Source organism: Oryzias melastigma, linkage group LG2 (genome assembly GCF_002922805.2).
Source record: "Oryzias melastigma strain HK-1 linkage group LG2, ASM292280v2, whole genome shotgun sequence".
Taxonomy (NCBI): Eukaryota; Metazoa; Chordata; class Actinopteri; order Beloniformes; family Adrianichthyidae; genus Oryzias; species Oryzias melastigma.
Window position 1 is genome coordinate 1,166,873 of NC_050513.1, and position 18,958 is coordinate 1,185,830.

Consider the following 18,958-nt stretch of genomic DNA (forward strand, 5'->3'; position numbering starts at 1 on the left):
TGCTTTCAGCAATCAGACAATAAAATCAAGGAACAGTCGAGTTTGGTGTATTTCTACAATATGTCCACCAGAGGGAGCCATTTTTACTATTAATAACCATATGCATTGTTTTATCTGATTTTTACAGTCTAAAAAATGCTGCTTTGTCAAAAAAAGATGAATTGAAAATAAAAATGTATAAACTGAGAATTTCTCAAAGATTTCGTACCTTTTAATATTTTCTACTTTTCTATTATGTGTAAATGTCATAAAAATGCTGTTAATGCCTTTTTCAGAAGTGGAGTAAAAAAAACAAGTTTTAAAGTGAAAATGAAACAACCAAAAAAATGATTAAAAGCAGAAAAAGGTTAAACATTTACCCACTGCTCACCATTTTATTTTCCATCAGAAAAAGTGTGAACATTCTATCCTCTGAAGCTTTGATAACAGATATTAAACATATTTTGTCCTGATTATATACCTTTTTAAATGTACCCCAATGAATTAACTCGTTAGGTTAAATGATTCATAATTTTCTGCTCTGTTTGCCGTTTGATCTTTTGTGTGTGAAGTCGGCAGCCTGCAGAGTTGATCTCTGACCTGACCTCTGCGCTCCAGGTGCTGCTGCCGCTGCTGCACAGCGACCTGTATCAGGTCTTCATCAACACCCTCAACGGGAAGCTGGCCTGTAACGCCCCCGTGTGGCAGCAGGACGGCTCTGCGGTGACGGTGGTCCTGGCCAGTGCCGGATACCCCGGTTCCTACAGGAAGGGCGTGGAGGTCTCAGGTGCGGCTGGCGCCCTGCGCCTGCATCAGGTGTGTCTCTGGGTCTCTCACGGCGCGTCTGTCCCGCAGGTCTGTCTCTGGTTCAGGACATGGGGCTGCAGGTTTTCCACGCCGGCACTGCTCTGAAAGAAGGGGGCGTGGTCTCCAGCGGCGGCCGGGTCCTGACCGTCACGGCTGTCCGACCTACCCTCGAGGCGGCTCTGCTGGCGGCCAATCAGGGCGTGGCGACCATCGGGTTCCAGGGCGGCGTGTACCGGCGCGACATTGGACATCAGGCCATCGCTCACCTGAAGCGGCGCAGGTGAGCGTGCGTCATGTGACGTCTGCGCATCAGGAGGTCTGTCTGCAGCTGCTCTGTGTGCCGACAGAGGCCTGACCTACAGGGACAGCGGGGTGGACGTCTCCGCAGGAAACCGGCTGGTGGACGCCATCAAGCCTCTGGCCAAAGCCACGGCGCGCCCCGGTAACGCAGCAGGAAGCGCCGGTCCAGACGGGGTCGGCGTGGACGACTGACCCGTGTGTTGTCTTCAGGATGTGACGCTGAACTTGGAGGCTTCGCCGGGCTCTTTGACGTGAAGGCCGCTGGCTTTGTGGACCCCATCCTGGTTTCTGGGACGGACGGCGTCGGGACTAAGCTGAAGGTCCGTCTCAGGAGCGCCACTCCGCCGGTCTGATGGCGGTCTGACCGTTTCCGTGTGTTCAGGTCGCTCAGGCGTGTGGGAAGCACGGCAGTTTGGGTCAGGACCTGGTGGCCATGTGTGTGAATGACGTTCTGGCTCAGGGCGCCGAACCGCTCTTCTTCCTGGACTACTTCTCCTGTGGCCGCCTGGACGTGGATGTAGCCGCCGCCGTGGTGGGCGGCATCGCCAAAGCGTGTGAGCTGGCCGGCTGCGCTCTGCTGGGTGAGGAGGCTGGGTTTGAAGACGTCGCTTTATGCTCTAGTTCGGGTTCAAACTAGGGCTAGATCGATTATCTTAATAGTCGACTAATCACAGATTATTTTTCCCAATTAGTCGACTAATCGGATCACGTGTAAAAGTGGATGTAAAACACACATCTTAACCATCATTAACTTTAAACTAACTAAAAACTAGATATATTCAAACTAACATCATCTACAAAAATGCTAGTGTGAATGCTGTAAGCTGAATTTGACAGCTGAAGATGCTGAAATTGTAGCTAAAAACACTGAAGTTGATAGACAGCTAAAATATTAGTCAAATGCCAAATTAGCCAAAAAAAGCCTAGGTTAGCCAAAACAGCTAGCATGTAGCTGAAATATTAGCTAAACTCCAAGTTAGCCTGAAAATTTTATAAAAATCCCAAATTAGCCAAAACAGCTAGCATGTACGGGAAATATTAGTTAAACTTCAAAATAGTCAAATGCCAAATTAGCCAAAAAAAAGCCTAGGTTAGCCAAAACAGTTAGCATGTAGCAAAAATATTTGCCAAATTCCAAAACATAGCCTAAAAAACTAAAACTAACTAAATAAAAAAGCTTAAGTTAGCCAAAACTGCTAGCATGTAGCTCAGATATTAGCTACATTCCAAAACGGCATAAAAAAAACAACAAAAAATCCTAATTTAGCCAAAATAACTACCATGTTGCTGAAATCTTAGCTAAATTCCAAAACAGCCTAAAAAACCTTAATAGATGCCAAAATACTTCAGAGAGCTCGCAGAACGTTATTATAACTTTAAACTTTATTACACTCTGACTTCTTATAATATAAAGAACGACTAAATTACTATTAAATTAGTTGTCGTCTATTTTAATAGTCGATTCGTCGACTAATCCTGGGAGCTCTAGTTCTAACGGTGTTCCCTGTCAGGCGGGGAGACGGCGGAAATGCCGGGCGTGTACTCTGAGGGGGAGTACGACCTGGCCGGGTTCTGCGTGGGCGCCGTGGAGCGCGGCGCTCTGCTGCCCCGACTCCAGGAGATCGCAGAGGGAGACCTGCTGATCGGGGTGTCCTCCTCCGGAGTCCACAGCAACGGCTTCAGTCTGGTCCGCAAAGTTCTGGAGAGAGCCAAGCTCAGCTACAGCTGCCCCGCCCCCTTTGGAGAAGCGGGTCAGACCGTCGGTAAGTCACTTCCCTTTACCCTTCACAATAAAATACAAGTTTTTGTGAACTTCTAGTTTGTTTTGTCTTTATTGTGCTTAAAGAAAAGTCATAAGTGGCTTTTGGTTTAAATTTAATGGAAAGGTTTTTTTTTTTTCTTAGATTCATGTACCGATTTTAAATAAAACTTTATTCAAACGTTCACATTTTACAGCAAATTTGTCATTAAAGAAACTTTATCTAAAATCTTTTTGGGGACGGTTTTCTGTTTCCAGGAGAAGTTCTTCTGACTCCCACTAAGATCTACAGCCGCCTCCTCCTCCCCGTGCTCCGCAGCGGCGCCGTCAAGGCCTACGCCCACATCACAGGCGGGGGGCTGCTGGAGAACATCCCCCGGGTGCTGCCGGAGAAGCTGGCGGTAGATTTAGGTGAGACCCACTGAGGTTTTCCAGACGTTCGGGGTCGGGAGCTCATCGCTGCTGTCTCCTCAGACGCCTCCAGGTGGAGCATCCCCGCCGTCTTCTCCTGGCTTTACAAAGAGGGGGGCCTGAGCGAGGAGGAGATGGCCCGCACGTTTAACTGCGGTCTGGGGGCGGTGCTGGTCGTGGCCCCCCCGGATGCTCAGAGGGTGCTGCGACAGCTGCAGGAGGAGGAGGCCTGGATCGTGGGTTCTCTGGTTCACCGGCAGCCAGGTGAGACGGACTTCAGTCTGAGAGAACTTTCTTTTTTTAAGTGTTTTCTGATGCAGGTTCACAACCTGTGTTGGTCCGCAACCTCAACCAAAGTCTGACGAAGGCGGGGCCAGCAGAACAAAAGGACGGTTACCACGGCAACAGCACCACACCCCAGAAGAAGACCAGAGTCGGAGTTCTCATTTCCGGCACAGGTGAGTTTGGAAACGTTTTTTTGATTTTTCTGGAAGGTGACACTGGTCTCTGTGCGCCGCAGGAACCAACCTTCAGGCGCTCATCGAGCAGACCCGACGTCCGTCCAGCTCGGCTCAGATTGTGGTCGTCATTTCCAACAGACCCGGTGTTCAGGGACTGAAGAGGGCGGCACTCGCTGGCATCCAGACACGGGTAGATGACAACCTGAGGAGTTTTTAGTGAAAATATGTTTAATAATAATTACAGATTGAATGTTGAAATTATAACTAAACACTGATTGTTTTTTCCCACTAGTCGACTAATCAGGTCATGCAAAAAGGGGATTTAAAGCACACATCTTAACCATCGTTAGCTTTAAAATAACTAAAAACTAGATGTATACTGTAGCATTACCTGTGATAATGCTAGTGTGAATGCTGTTAGCTGAGTTTTGCTGCTGAAGATGCTAGTGCTGATAGCTAAAGATGCTAAAATTGATAACTAAAAACGCTGAAGCTAATAGCCAGTTAAAATATTAGTTGAATGCCAAATTAGCCTAAAAAACTGACAAAAGTCTAAGTTGGCCAGAACAGCCAGCATGTCGCTGAAATATTACCTAGATTCACAAACAGCCTAAAAAGCTTCATAAAAAAGCCTACATTAGCCAAAACAGTTAGCATGTTGGCTGGAATATTAGCTAAACTCCAAATTATCCTAAAATAAATGAAAATAGCCTAAATTAGCCAAAGCGACTAGCATATAGCTGAAATACTATATTAGCTAAACTCCAATTTAGCCCAAAAAAAATCCTAAATTAGCATTAAACAGCTATCACTTTCAACTGTACTACAGTCTGACTCCATATAATATAAAGTAACGAGTACTCCACTATTAAATTAGTTGTTGACTATTTTAATAGTGGATTAGTAATCGATCAGTCAACTAATCGTGGCAGCACTAGTTGAGATGATGGAACTTTTTGTCCCAAAATCTAAAGTCAGTTTGTAGTTGGAGAAACTCCTCGTCTCCTCCAGGTGGTCGACCACAAACTGTTTGGCAGCCGTGCGGAGTTTGATGGAACCATTGACCGCGTTCTGGAGGAGTTCGGCGTGGAGCTGGTGTGTCTGGCCGGGTTCATGAGGATCCTCACTGGAACGTTTGTGAAGAAGTGGACAGGTGAGTCGATGACGTCGCTGTGATTCCATCGGGGAGCCGTTAACTCACCGCGGTTCTGCTGCAGGTAAGCTCCTGAACATCCACCCGTCGCTGCTGCCGTCATTCAAAGGGGTGAACGCTCAGAAACAGGCGCTGGAGGCTGGCGTCCGCGTGGCGGGGTGTACCGTCCACTTTGTGGCTGTGAGTACGTGTTTAGATGAAACATCCTGCGATGAGGAGGGCGACCTGACTGTTTGTCTTTCAGGAGGAGGTGGATGCTGGAGCCATCATCGTTCAGGAGGCGGTTCCCGTCCTCCCCACGGATACGGAAGAGACGCTGTCGGAGCGCATCAGGGAGGCGGAGCATAGGGCGTTTCCTGCCGCCATGGAGCTGGTGTCCAGTGGTTCTGTGAAGCTGGGAACAGATGGACACATCATATGGAAAAGTTGAAGAATCTCCTCAAAGTGTCTGTTCCCGTAGTAGATCCCTGTAGTTTTCCTAATGACTTGACTTGTGACATTCCAAATAAAGTTCCTGCTGATGATGAGACTTGTTCTGTGTTCTGTACTGGAGCGCTCCATAGTTCTACACCTTAAAGACCCTTGACAGAAGGTTGTTTTGAAGTTCAGTCATGACATCTTGACTTAAAGTCGTCTGAAATTCCAGAGCTGCTACTTTCCTGGAGCTGTGGTCGCAATGTCTCTGGTGCCTGAAGTGTTAATACCTGACCCCGGGGATGGACACCAGAAGTAAGGGATGCGTGAGGCTGAAGGAGTCCTATCAGGCCTGGATAGTTTGTGAGACTTGAGTCAGCTGACAGGTACCAGCAGGCTAAGCGAGCTGCAGCCGGGCTGTTTTGGAGGCAAAAAGTCTGTTCTGGGAGGAGTCTGTTGAGGCCATGGAGAAGGACTATTGGTTGGCCTTGAAGAGATTCTGGAAAACCATCCTCCGCCTCAGGAGGGTAAAGCAGTTTTCTGCAGACACTATTTTCAGTGCAGGTGGGGAGCTGCTGACTTCAACTGGCCACATTGTTGGGTTCTGGAAGGAATACTTCAAGGATCTCCTAAATCCTGCTGGATTGGCAAAGTAAAGGACTTAGGAGTCCATCATCCAAGCTGAGGTCACTGAGGTAGTCAAAGATCTCCTTGGTGGCAAGGCTCCCTCCAGGGGTGGATGAAGTCAGCACAGAGTACCTCAAGTCTTTGGATTCTTTGGGAATGCTTTTCTGACACGTCTCTGCAGCACAGCGTGGAAGTTGGGAACTGCACTGGACTGCCCCTTTCAAGAAGGGGGACCAGAGGGTGTGTTCCAACTCCCGTGGAATCTCACTCCTCTGAAAGTCTATATCCGAGTACAGGCATGGACTTTCAACAGTGCAGTTTCTGTCCTGGTTATGGAACATTGGAGTAGCTCTACACCCTCTTCAGGGTGCTGGAGGATTCTGGGGAGTTCACTCATCCAGTCCATGTGTGTTTTGTGGATTTGGAGAAAGCGTTCAACAATGTCCCTCTTATACCTCGTTTCCTCAACATTTAGGTTGTGAGATTTTTGTTTAAACCTTCACAATCGTGAATAAAGTACTACTGGGAACGTTTTTTAAATAAAAATGTCATAGGACGTTAAAGAACATTGGAGTATTGCTCAACAAAAAAATGTTTTCTTTTAATTCAGAACAGCAGATAGACTGCAGCGTAGAGTCCAGCTTCGTCCATAATGAACACCTGCTCTGGATTACACTTATCTTCCGTGGTTATCTTTTTAATTTCCCCTCCGTTTCTGAGTCAGCTGATGCAGCTTCTCTTTCGCTGTAGTCGCACTGTTTTGCCGCACAGCTTCATCATCAGTCTACACTGATGGTCCAACGCTCAGTGGAAACACTCACTTGAATTGAGTGGACCATTCTAAACTGGCCAGGAGGGGACTGGTCTGGTCCGCACCGCTCAGTGGAAACGAGGCAATAGTGTTTTGTGGAGAGTATGGGGTCCGGGGAGCCTTACTGGGGGCTGTTCGCTCTCTGTATGCCCGGAGCAGAAGCTTGGTTCACATAACTAGCAGTAAGTCGGACCTGTTGCCCTTTATCACCGTTCTAGGTGCAGCCAAGGCCTGGAGGGGATCTGGCTTGGGGACCACAGGATTTCATCTCTCCTCTTTGCAGATGATGTTGTCCTGTTGGCTTCAACCAGGACCTCCAACATGTATTCGAGCAGTTTGTAGCCCAGTGTGAAGTGGTTGGGATGAGAGTCCGCACCGCCAAGTCTGAAGACATATAATTCATGACCAGAGAAATATAGTTTTCCCTCTCTGGGTGGATGGAGTGCTCCTGCCTTAGATGGATGAGTTTAAATATCTTGGGGTCTTGTTCACGAGTGAGGGAAGATTGGAGCGTGAGATCGAAAGGCGGATTGGAGCGCCGTCCACCGTCTTGCAGTCGCTGCAGCGGTCTGTTGTGGTGAAAAGAGAGTTGAACCAGGAAGTAAAGCTCACAATTTAATGGTCAATCTTCATTCTAGTACTCACCAATGGTCGTGACCAAAAGAACGAGATCCAGACAAGAAGCAGCTGAAATGAGTTTCCTCTGGAGGGTGGCTGGGCGCTCCTTTAGAGATAGAAGCTCGGTCAATCGAAGAGAGCTTGGAGTAGAACCTCTTCTCCTCCACATTGAGAGGAGCCAGTTGAGGTGGCGCGGGCATCTGGTCCGGATGCCTCCTGGACGCCTCTGGGGAGGTGTCCCGAGGAAGACCGAGGAGACTCTGAAGAGACTTTGTCTCTCGGCTGGTCTGGGAACGCCTCAGGGTCCTCCCAGAGGAGCTGGAGGAAGTGGCCGGGGAGAGGGAAGTCTGGGCATCTTTGATTAGACTGATGCAGCTTGGACTGCATGGTTTTCTGGAGAACCTGATGATCCATTCTACAGATTCTAAAATTCTACAAATAATGCTGTTGAATGCCGGTGCAAAGCTGTTCTTCTCTACGTCAGAATCTGTGTTGTTGGTTTAAATAAGGTGTTACTTTGGATAATTTACCAAAAATGTGGTCAAATTAGTCTAAAATGCATCACTTTCAACTGAATCCTTTCTGATTTGCTGCTGGAAGTTGCTGATATGAAACTCTCTGGTTCAAACACTCAGCAGTAAGTTAAAAAAATGAGCTAATATTTTACAAGAGGACGCATGTTTAAAACTTGAGCTGCAGTGTTTACATTCTTTTAACTAACATTTACATAAATCTCGTAGGTTGTATTTCCCTGGTGACCACTGCTCCACAGTCTTGGACATGGGGTCTTGGTGTGGGGGTGACCAGGCGCTTTACCCTCTTTTTAAATTCCATCATCCACCACGGAGCTCACCTTCATAAAAATAGCATGCGTGACAGAATGAATGTATGTGAGCTATCGTTTTTTCTTTAACCAAACAGGTATGTTTGAGTGTGTCTGTGGACAGGCCTCACCCTTAGACTAACAACATTTGACAGTAACAATGATAAACCTCTAGCAACTTGTTGCCTCTTTTTGTAATTCTACCCCTCTTCTTTAACCTCCATTTTTTCCCCATTTTTTATCATTATCCCCTATCACACTCTTATCTATTCTCTTTTCCATCCCGTTCAACTAGAAATGTACACAAATATAATTAATAAAGCCCCAAATACCAAAGGGGTTTATTCAAATATACACCTCCTGTGTCAAAAGATTCCTAACCCCATATCTGCCCTACACAAGAAACCTTCACAAGTCCCCAAAAAACTATTTGTTTTTGACCTCAGTAAAACTCGTGTCCAGTTGTTACACTGTAGCCCCGCCCACATACCTTTCTATAAATCTAATTAAAGCCCCTTATTTCCTGGTCTGGGTGTCCATTTTTAAGAATAAGGGAGGTGTGCAGAGTTGTGGTAACTACAGAGGAATAAAGCTGATGAGCCATACAATGAAGGTGTGGGAAAGAGTAGTGGAAGCCAGACTAAGAGCAGAAGTGAACATTTGTGAGCAGCAGTATGGTTTCATGCCAAGAAAGAGCACTACAGATGCAACATTTGCTTTGAGGATGTTGATAGAGAAGTACAGAGAAGGTCAGAGAGAGCTCCACTGTGTCTTTGTAGATCTGGAGAAAGCTTATGACAGAGTGCCCAGAGAGGAACTATGGTATTGTATGAGGAAGTCTGGAGTGACAGAGAAGTATGTCCGAGCAGTGCAGGACATGTATGAGGGCTGTAAGACAGTGGTGAGGTGTGCTGTAGGGGTGACAGAGGAGTTCAAGGTGGAGGTGGGATTACATCAGGGATCAGCTCTGAGCCCCTTCCTGTTTGCAATGGTGATGGACAGACTGACGGATGAGGTTAGACAGGAATCACCATGGACTATGATGTTTGCAGATGATATTGTGATTTGTAGTGAGAGCAGGGAACAGGTGGAGGTGGAGTTAGAGAGGTGGAGGTTTGCCCTGGAAAGGAGAGGAATGAAGGTTAGCCGCAGTAAGACAGAGTACATGTGTGTGAATGAGAGGAACCAGAGTGGAAGAGTGAGGTTACAGGGAGAAGAGATAAAGAAGGTGGAGGAGTTTAAGTATTTAGGGTCAACAGTACAGAGTAATGGAGAGTGTGGAAAAGAAGTGAAGAGGAGAGTGCAAGCAGGTTGGAATGGGTGGAGAAAAGTGTCAGGTGTGATGTGTGACAGAAGAGTTTCAGCACAAATGAAAGGAAAGGTGTACAAGACTGTGGTGAGACCAGCCATGTTGTTTGGACTAGAAACAGTGGGACTGAAGAAAAGACAGGAAGCAGAGCTGGAGGTAGCAGAGATGAAGATGCTGAGGTTCTCTTTGGGAGTGACCAGGATGGATAGGATCAGGAATGAATACATCAGAGGGACAGCACATGTTAGAGGTTTTGGAGATAAAGTCAGAGAGGCCAGACTGAGATGGTTTGGACATGTTCAGAGGAGAGACAGTGAATATATTGGTAGAAGGATGCTGAGTCTAGAGCTGCAGGAAAGAGGTCTAGAGGAAGACCAAAGAGGAGGTTTATGGATGCAGTGAATGAAGACATGAAGGTGGCTGGTGTTAGAGTGGAGGATGCTGAAGCTCTCTGAAGCTCCCAAATCATTTTGTGCTTTTTGTGTTGATTTTTTTTCCTGTAAGTTTCATGTGTGTTTCAGGACTGATTTTAAGATCCTTTTATTGGTTAAGAAATGTTTCAATACTCTTGGGCCTTTTATATATAAGCCTGACTTCTTTTATAAGTATTCATTGTGCGTGGGATCATGATCCCATGATGTTAATAGATGGGTGGGGGGAGGTAAAGGGTGGGTTGGGTTTTTAAATTCAATTTCGGTGTCTGTGGTTTTGTAAGAGGTTCAATATGAGAAGCGCTTGTTAAAAAAAAATACATGAAGTATAAATTGTGACCGACTGAGAGGCAGTCTTGTGCTTTTGACCCTTTTCATCAATGTTTTTGGCAAAGAAGTTATTTTTGATGCAGAAACCTTCTTTTCAGATGACACGCACCAAGAGTTCCTGTCAGTTTGTCGCTCACTGCTGTTGAAAGGTGACAATGTTGTTGACAGAGAGGAGAGAGCTGCAGCCACAGCCTCCCGCTGTCCCCGAACTCTGTGCTGAAACGGTAAACGAGTGCTGTTGCATCTTGTGTGAACCTCCTGCAAGAGTTTCATCACTTGCTTTCCCATTTGCACCTGTGTATATCTGATAGCTTTTGCTTTGCAGTAACACGAGACTTGAAGACGCTCACAAATGTCTGAAGGGGTCTGAAGGGGTCTGAAGGGGTTTGAAGGGGTTTGCTCGACTGCTTTTTTTCACCACTAAATTCAGAGTATGAACAAAACATGGCACATGTTCCAAACAGGAAGTACCTGCTGGTTTCAAGAAGCCAAAATCCCATTGACTTCTATAGAAAAATAGAAAAATATACTCTTGTATTTGTCTGAATTCTTGTTCTGTTTTTCCTGAGATATTCTTGCTAATTCTAATATATATAAAAAAAAAAAATCTTTATCGCAAGTTGTTCAAGTTATAAACTGACCAATCAGATGCCTCAATAAAAGCATGTGGTGCCCGCTGGCCTCCACCATGAACATTTGACTGACAGATTCTCCCGTCCCGCTTTCATTGGAGCAGGCGTGGACTTCAAACATGCTTACTTGTGATTGTCAACAATAGTTGAAATGTTGACTCAGATCGACTCGGACCAATCACTGTCGTCTGGCTCCAAATGCTGCGCCTGTATCTCGGAAAAACGGCGACTGAATTGGCTTCACTTTGCTAGAGTTGGAGGTAAGGCATTTTCTATGGGCGACTTTGTCCATCTCGATTTCTATGTCCACACCGGTCATGTGACACAAAAACAAGGTTTTATGAAAGCGTGTTCACACTCTGTGAGGTTGACATCATCGGTCAGATTTACAAACATATGAACTCTACAGAGTAGCTAATTCACCACTTGATTGGCAATAGTAAAAGTGTGTTGTTTAAAGTTTCATTTCAACTTTTTTCTTCCGTATACAAACTGTAGCACTAAAATAAAAATGACCAAAATCGTTATTGACTCACTTTTTATGATAGAATAAAGCGCAGACATCAGCTGGAGAGGCTCAGGATGCCGGTGCCTCACCTGACACTTTTTTGGGTATTTGAACAGGAATTTTCCTGGAATTTTGTTCAATTTCTGAATCCTTCATTGCTGAAAAGGCTGTGAGCCTTTCACAATCCAGTCAAAAGAGCCTCATCCAGGGAACAAAAATAAGACACAATGATCCCTCGCTCTTTTAACATAGTATTAGAAATATTACAGAAAACTGAAAATGAAAATGCTAAAATTAATGGCTTAAGTAAACATGTTTTTATAGAGGAGAATCAAAATATTGATGAATTTGAGTACGGATAAATGTGCATACCAGAATTAGATTCAGCTCTGTATTGAGTTGAGCTCAGACTGGATCAGATGTCTTTATATTGAAGTTGTATTTTTGCAGAATGTTAAATGCTTTCTCCTCAAGAAGTTTGAAATGATTCCAGTCATCTAGGATGTTTACTACCTACTTCCATTTCTTTCTTCAAAATCCTTGGTACCTAACGCTCAACATAGGGAATGCAAGGCTTTGCTAATAAAGATTTCTTAAAAGCTTTTGAAAATGTATTAAGACACAAATGTTTATCGTCTTCAAATAAAGAGGAAGAGAGGAGCAAACTAATCTCTTGCTAGAAATAATTTTCTGTTTGTGACATTTTTTTTAATCAAAAAGATGAACCATATTGTTCTGAGTTCAGCTCTCATCTGTTCATCAGACTTTCAAGGGTCTAAAGATGCATTCTATTCCCACTGAAGACGATTTGCGCGTCAAATTTGCATCTCTTTTGACGCATGTCAAATTTACTGCTCGACAGGAGTTTTACTGGACTTTATCTGAAAACATGGATGATGTTGAGCGAGGAGCTTGGGTCTAAAAGTTTTGTTTCTGCAGAGTCGTCGCCGTGTCTGACCAGATCATTCGGTCTCTCCAGGTGCAGTGTTCCTCCCACTTCACTGCATTTCTTTATTCACTGTTTCACATATTTATGATTTTTTTTTCTCTTTCAATTTGTAAGACTCACACTAACTTCCAAGGAAAGAAAAAAATACATTTTGCACACAGAAAAATGTTGAAACAGACAAGTGAAACTGGATTACTAAACTATAAAACATGTTTTTACTCAAAACTGTTTCAGACAGTTATCTTTGTTCAGTTTAAATCTTAAAAACAGGATTTCAAATCCTGTTTTTCTTGGATATTAAATGATTTTTTTTTTTTGTGATCCAAAGTTTTAAACACAATAAATAAAGATTTCTAAAAGGAGAATTATCATGCTATATAAGGACAAAGGGAGGAACTCCATGTCCAGGTTTCATTTTGAATAGAAATCCTTGATAATGACTCTATATAAGAACAAAAATAGAAGAGGTGTGACAAATTCAAAACATCAGAGCTATTTTAGCTTAAATTAAACCATTAAAACTTCAATGAAATAAAAATAATCAATATGAATATATAGCAAAATGTGTAAACATATTCTAGTTTTATGAATACAGTATACACGATGTTTATAGTATATGAATATAAATATTACAATCCCAAAAAGTGCCTTTTTGAGGTTAAATTACATTATTTTTTACCATAAATGTAGCCTTATGTCAAATAATGATTTAATTGGATTTATATCAGAAAATGAAACACTGATCCATGCATTAATTACAGTAAACAAGAAAATCTTAATCAACTTAAATCTAAACAGCGATACCTTTGAGAACAAATTACAGCTCCTCACCCAACAGCGAGCAGCCCCATGATGCTCAGCGGCTGAGAGGAGCTTCTCATTAGGAAAGTCTCGTTAGCGGCCTGGAGCTCCTCCGGCCCCGAACCAATCTGAGGTGTCAAAACATGATGCAACGTTAGAGAACCCACAGCGGTAAACATGTTTGTCTGAAGGTTTTCATCAGTTCGCACTTCTCAGTTCAAATGTTTGCGTTCAAGAAAACTTTGAAAATCTTTGACTTTATTAAGAAAATTAAGTTTCTATGGGGTCAAATCAGGATCAACTGGAAGCGGATGAAAAATAGGAATGTTAATTCATAAAATAGCCATATTCTTAAATATTTATATGAGCTGACAAGATGTTGTGCCATCAAAGGTTAAAATACTGCCGTCACATAGTGTATGAGCTGAAGGACCATTGAAAATCATAAATTTAGTTTTGTTAGCATTGATTTGGAGGTGAAGACTGGAGAAGGCCAGCTGCAAATCGTTGAAATGATTCTGCAGAGATGACATGGCAGTCTCTAACGAAGGGCTGGATGTGTACAAAATAGTGTCATCAGCGTACAAATGAATGAGGACATTTCCAGCTGCATTAGTAATTTCGTTGATACAGATTTTAAACAAGGCTGGTCCCAAGATGGATCCTTGAGGAACCCCCGTGGAGAAGATTGGAGAAGATTGATAGCCAGCTGTACGATCACAAAAAAAATGATGCTGAGGGCCTGATAGAATTACCCAGAGGGCCGGATCTGGCCCCAGGGCCTTGACTTTGACACATAGACCATGAGTGGCCCAGCCCCACCCAGATTCTGCCTCCCGTGGCCACAAATGAGAACTGGAGTGAGTGAGAAGGAAAATGGTTCACTTTCTGCTCCAACAGAATGAAGTCAATTCAGTCACTTTTTTACACATTAAGGACGTCACCATGTTGGAGCCAGACTTCGTCAGTAAGCAGTGATTGGTCCATGTCGGTCTAAGTCGTTGTTTCCACGGCAACCACTTTCACCACTCTGGAGTGAGCCTATCGGAAGGCCACGCCCCTACCACTTGAAATCTGTCAAACATTTTGGATCTGCAAGTCCAACAGGCTCCACCTACTTTTATTGATAGGTCAGTTTATAACTTGAATAACTTGTAGTACAAAAAAAAAGATTAGCGAGAAAATGTTAAAAAATATGTATCAGAGTAAGAATGGTTTTTGACCGACTAATAGCTGTTTATTTCCCTACAGAAGTTTATAGGATTTTAACTTCTTGGAGCCAGTGGGTACTTCCTGTTTGGAACGCCATGGGGAGGGGTCATTCAGTCCAAATCAAATCAAATCAAACCTTATTTGTACAGCACCTTTCCAGAAAAAAATACATTTCAATCCAAGTGCTTTACATAAAAACAATCAAATTAAAAAAAAAAAATAAAAAAAAAAAACAACAACAAAGAACAGGGGATTACTCAGGGAACATTTTAGGACCCAAACAATGTCCTCAACCCCCCACCCCCACTCACCTCTCCAAACACAAGGGCAAACACAAACACACATTGACATGTTGACAAACTATGTCCAGTACTCTTATATAGTCAATGATTAGCCCCATGTAAACTGAGATGGAAACTCATGAACTTTGACCCACTTATATGCAAGTCGTAAGTCTTCAGAGAGGACAGAATTGTAATATTCAACTGCTAAAAAATTACATTTTCTATCATTATTATAACTATTATAACTATTATAACTATATTTGCTATATGTGCCATATTGATGCATCTTGACGCGTTAACACACGTGATTAATATAACTTAATTAATGCGTTAATATGAATTAACGACCTCAGGCATCGGGTCGTGCAGCTGTGAGATCAACGTAAAAAAAAAACTCCATCTAAAATCAACTTAAACTTTTTTTTACATTCTGTGATTGAGATTTTATTAAATGAAAGAAATGTCCTTGGGCAAGACACTTGGCACCAGTATGGCATTTATCTGTAGTTTTTGGACAAAATAAATAAGGCGGAGAATCTGATGGCTGTAATGCAGAGCAGCAGTGAGGGGCGGAGCCAAACGGAGCCGTCTGCTATTAGAAATCCAACAACGAGGAAACCGATCATTATTGTATTTTTGGGTTGGGACCTACATGAACTTCCCACATTAACGAGCACCGACGTCTAAAAATTGAAGAAACTCTGCAGTTCTCCACGAAAGTCACGTCCACCGGCGTCACGGGAAGCGAGCAGTTCAGAATAGGGCTGGGAATCACTGGGTACCTCACGATACGATACGCGATACATGACTCACGATATCGATAATATCATGATACTACGATAATTGGTAAAAATCCTCTCTAATAACTAGCATTATATAGAAGAACATGTTTTTTTGGGAAAATATATCTCCATTTATCTTTTCTAGCTTAAACACAATCATAATAAACAACTTTTCTTATTTTGTGCAACAAATTAAAGACACTTTTGTGCAACATTGCTGAAATCAGTAAAACTATGTCTTTGAAACGCATTGACACCAAATGAATTGGAATTATCTTTCAAATTCAATGTTAACAATAGTAAACATGATCAGCAGTGACACTACTTAGTGCAGAATTAAGTAAGTGATAGCTGACATTCTAGCGCTCAGACAAAGTCACTTCTTACCGGCTGGATCTCCTACAGATGGATGATAAATGCTGACAGGTAGACATGCTTCACACACGCGCTACAGAGCCTGTATCTCACGGAGCTTCTCCCGAATGAGCGCGTGCATCACTATTAAATGTCCGACGCAGCGCGCCCATCTGCTTAATAGTTCCGGCACGCGACTCAGACGCACAGCGCAACAGCCTCTTAAATGAAAATATAATATCGATACTTGGTCAGAACCCATCGAGTATCGATCGCAGGACTAAATATCGCGATATATCGCAATATCAATATTTTGGCACACCCCTAGTTCAGAATAGACAGACAAGCCCCCACCTGTGAGCAGCCCATCTGAAATCCAGCTGGATCAAAATTCTCTCAAAAAAAGGTTTAATTTTTATAACACAATAAAGAAAATGTATGAAAAAAAAAAAACAATTCCAGGAAAAATGTCAAATAGGAGTGAGAAATTCTTATTTTTTGGGCTGCCTGGTGTGACTTTAGCCTGGATTTGTATTTTAATTCATAATCATGTTGATTAGTTTGCTGACAAATTTTATTCTTGCTGTTTTTATAAAATTACAGCAAAAACTTTCATTCTATGTTGTAAAAACAGTTTGTTGAACATTTTTGGGGTTTCCACAGCAAAATTAATCCCATTTTTCCAGATGGAATTTTCTGTTTTTACATGATTTTATGTCTAGTGTGTGAATATAACATAGAAAAATGATAAAATAAATATAGTGTCACCCATCCATCCATCTTCTTGACGGCTTTGTCCCTTTCGGGGTCGAGGGGGTGCCGGAGCCTATCCCGGCTACTGATGGGTGAAGGCGGGGTTCACCCTGGACAGGTCGCCAGTCTGTCGCAGTATAGTGTCACTCACTGATTAAAATAATACCAAATAAGCAGCAGGTAGTCTTTTAAAATTGAAAGTACAGACAACTCAAGTATAAACAAAAACTGAGTTTTAGACCCTTTATGGCGTATACTTGTATAGCGCTTGTATAGACTATACTTGTATAGTTTTTCTACCTTCCTCAAAGGCAAAAGCACTTTACAGTCACAATCCAAATCACACATTCACACATTGATGGCGGCTTTACAGCTGAACACTGGTTCCAAGTGTCTTGCCCAAGGACACTTCGACAAGTGGGCGGGCAAGGCAGGAATCAAACCTGGAATCTTACGATCTGAGTCTACCGCCCTACCGCTGCACCACGGCCACCCGAGGTTCCAAAGGCTTAAAATAAATGTTCTAAATGTACAATTTTGCATAATTTTTCATATTATGATTATTTACAGATAGTAAGTGGCTGGCAAATACTCTAAATAAAGGTGATTAATTGCTTCCAGATTTGTGATTAAATAGTTAATTCTTTTTTATTGATTCGCGGCCCTAATAAAAATCAAGAAGAATACACAGAACTCTAATAGATTTAATCTTCTTGATCCTTCTTTGATCCTTTTACGTGTTTTTTTAGCTATTTGTTTGGAAGACTTTTACCAAGTTAATTAAAGAAGTTTTCAAACAGGAATAATAAAAAAATGGAACATTTTTTGCAGCTAAAAAGTGGATTTCATGGATTTTTGTGTTTTGCCTCTGTAAAACATTTTAGCATGTTTTGTTTGGTTTGGCAGATGCCAGAGGAGACGTGGCGGTCTGATGAAGACGATGGTCAGAAGGGGGAATTGCATCACCCCTGAGGGTGGTGCTGCAGGAGGATAAAAGCCCTCCTGCTGAGCCTTTGCCCCGCGTCTCCTCTGATGGACGGTGCTGGGGACTCCTCTCTCTGCTTCCCCAACCTGAACTCGTCCTGCAGGCGGCTGCCGTGGCCCCGCAGTGAGCTGGCGCTCCTCTACGTGCTGCTGGCCTTCGTCTCTCTGCTCACCGTGAGCCTGAACCTGCTGGTCATCATCTCCATCTCCCACTTCCGGCAGCTGCACACGCCCACCAACGCGCTGCTGCTGTCCCTGGCCGTGTCCGACCTGGTGGTGGGGCTGACGGTGATGCCCATCGAAGGGCTGCGCTACCTGGAGACCTGCTGGCTGCTGGGCCGGCTCATGTGTGCGCTGGCGCCGTTCCTCTCCTACTGCCTGATCTCCGGCTCTCTGGGCCACATGGTGCTCATATCCGTAGACCGATACCTGGCCATCTGCCAGCCGCTGCTGTACCCCAGCAGGGTCACCCTGAGCCGGGTGGTGTTCCTGATCTGCCTGTGCTGGGGCTGCTCCGCCCTTTACAACGGCTGCATCCTGATGGGACACCTGAGGCGGCCGCACCTGTTCCGCAGCTGCCACGGCGAGTGCGTGGTGGTCATCAGTCGCATATCAGGAAGTGTTGACCTCCTCTTCTCGTTGGTCGGCCCCTGCTCTGTCATGCTGGTGCTGTACGCCCGGGTGTTTGTGGCGGCCGTGTCCCAGGTCTCGCGCTCTCCTGCTCCCATCGTGAAGGGGTCGGAGTGGAAAGCAGCCCGTACTCTAGGCATCGTGATCGCCGTTTTCCTCATGTGCTTCTGCCCGTACTACTACCCCTCCTTCGTAGGCGAAGACACCACCACAAACTTGTCGTATTTTGCCGTCCTGTCTTGGATCATGCAGCTGAATTCCTGCATCAATCCCCTCATCTATGCTCTGTTCTACCCCTGGTTCAGGAAGGCGGTCCGACTCATCTTCACCCTGAGAATCCTGCAGCCTCACTCCAGCGAGACCAAGCTCCTGTAGGCCTTTCCCCACAAACCTGAAGCCTCATAAAAACCTTTTTGCATAGATAACTCTATACATCGTTTTGTCCCTGAAACGTTTTAGTCCCGATAGTGATTCAGATTCAGCCCTTTAGTTTGTTTGTGGTCAATGGCTAACAATAACAGGTAAACAATCCCACTAAATACGCTTTAACAGACAGAATAAGCTGATTTTTGTTTAGTTCTGGTGTGCAGTAACCGATTTACCACATAAATGTAAACTTGTGAGGTAAATGTAAGAAACCTTTTTTCTAAAGTGCTTTAAAATATACAAATATTAAAACATAATTGGTAAATAAATCCAGTACTTTTGCAAAAATACGCTTAAGTTGTACTATTTCACAATGTTTTACTTCCACAAACTAGAAAAATAAAAAAAAAATGAAGTTTTAAATCTTGAAATTTTTATTAAAGGAGATTTTTCTTTGCTGTATTTTTACC

General features: G+C 43.7%; 2 protein-coding genes and 1 long non-coding RNA gene across 4 annotated transcripts in view; 2 read left to right on the plus strand and 1 right to left on the minus strand.

Moving 5' to 3' along the window:
* The window catches only part of gart (phosphoribosylglycinamide formyltransferase), an 11,889-nt gene extending 6,492 nt beyond the window's left edge, over nucleotides 1-5,397 (plus strand). For both annotated transcript variants that reach the window (XM_024294391.2, XM_024294390.2), the window contains exons 10-22: nucleotides 598-766; nucleotides 835-1,066; nucleotides 1,134-1,228; nucleotides 1,297-1,406; nucleotides 1,469-1,667; nucleotides 2,598-2,849; nucleotides 3,104-3,256; nucleotides 3,320-3,520; nucleotides 3,577-3,714; nucleotides 3,777-3,907; nucleotides 4,729-4,870; nucleotides 4,935-5,050; nucleotides 5,115-5,397. In XM_024294391.2, coding sequence (XP_024150159.1) covers nucleotides 598-766; nucleotides 835-1,066; nucleotides 1,134-1,228; nucleotides 1,297-1,406; nucleotides 1,469-1,667; nucleotides 2,598-2,849; nucleotides 3,104-3,256; nucleotides 3,320-3,520; nucleotides 3,577-3,714; nucleotides 3,777-3,907; nucleotides 4,729-4,870; nucleotides 4,935-5,050; nucleotides 5,115-5,300 — 2,124 coding nt within the window. In that variant the 3' untranslated portion in view covers nucleotides 5,301-5,397. The remainder of the gene's footprint in view (nucleotides 1-597; nucleotides 767-834; nucleotides 1,067-1,133; nucleotides 1,229-1,296; nucleotides 1,407-1,468; nucleotides 1,668-2,597; nucleotides 2,850-3,103; nucleotides 3,257-3,319; nucleotides 3,521-3,576; nucleotides 3,715-3,776; nucleotides 3,908-4,728; nucleotides 4,871-4,934; nucleotides 5,051-5,114) is intronic.
* Nucleotides 4,586-8,820, minus strand: LOC118599446. The gene is made up of 2 exons (XR_004948802.1): nucleotides 7,368-8,820; nucleotides 4,586-7,291 (listed from the first exon to the last, which is right to left on the minus strand). It is a non-coding gene; the product is annotated as an uncharacterized LOC118599446 (long non-coding RNA).
* Nucleotides 8,821-17,540: 8,720 nt separating this feature from the next.
* LOC112160058 (trace amine-associated receptor 13c-like) lies at nucleotides 17,541-18,497 on the plus strand. Its single transcript, XM_024294394.2, has one exon. The coding sequence runs from the start codon at nucleotides 17,541-17,543 to the stop codon at nucleotides 18,495-18,497; it is 957 nt and encodes a 318-aa protein (XP_024150162.1).
* The last annotated feature ends 461 nt before the right edge of the window (nucleotides 18,498-18,958 follow it).

What these genes read in the sequence shown, in the direction of transcription:
- LOC112160058 (XM_024294394.2), top strand. Translation starts at nt 17,541, where the DNA reads ATGGACGGTGCTGGGGACTCCTCTCTCTGCTTCCCCAACCTGAACTCG.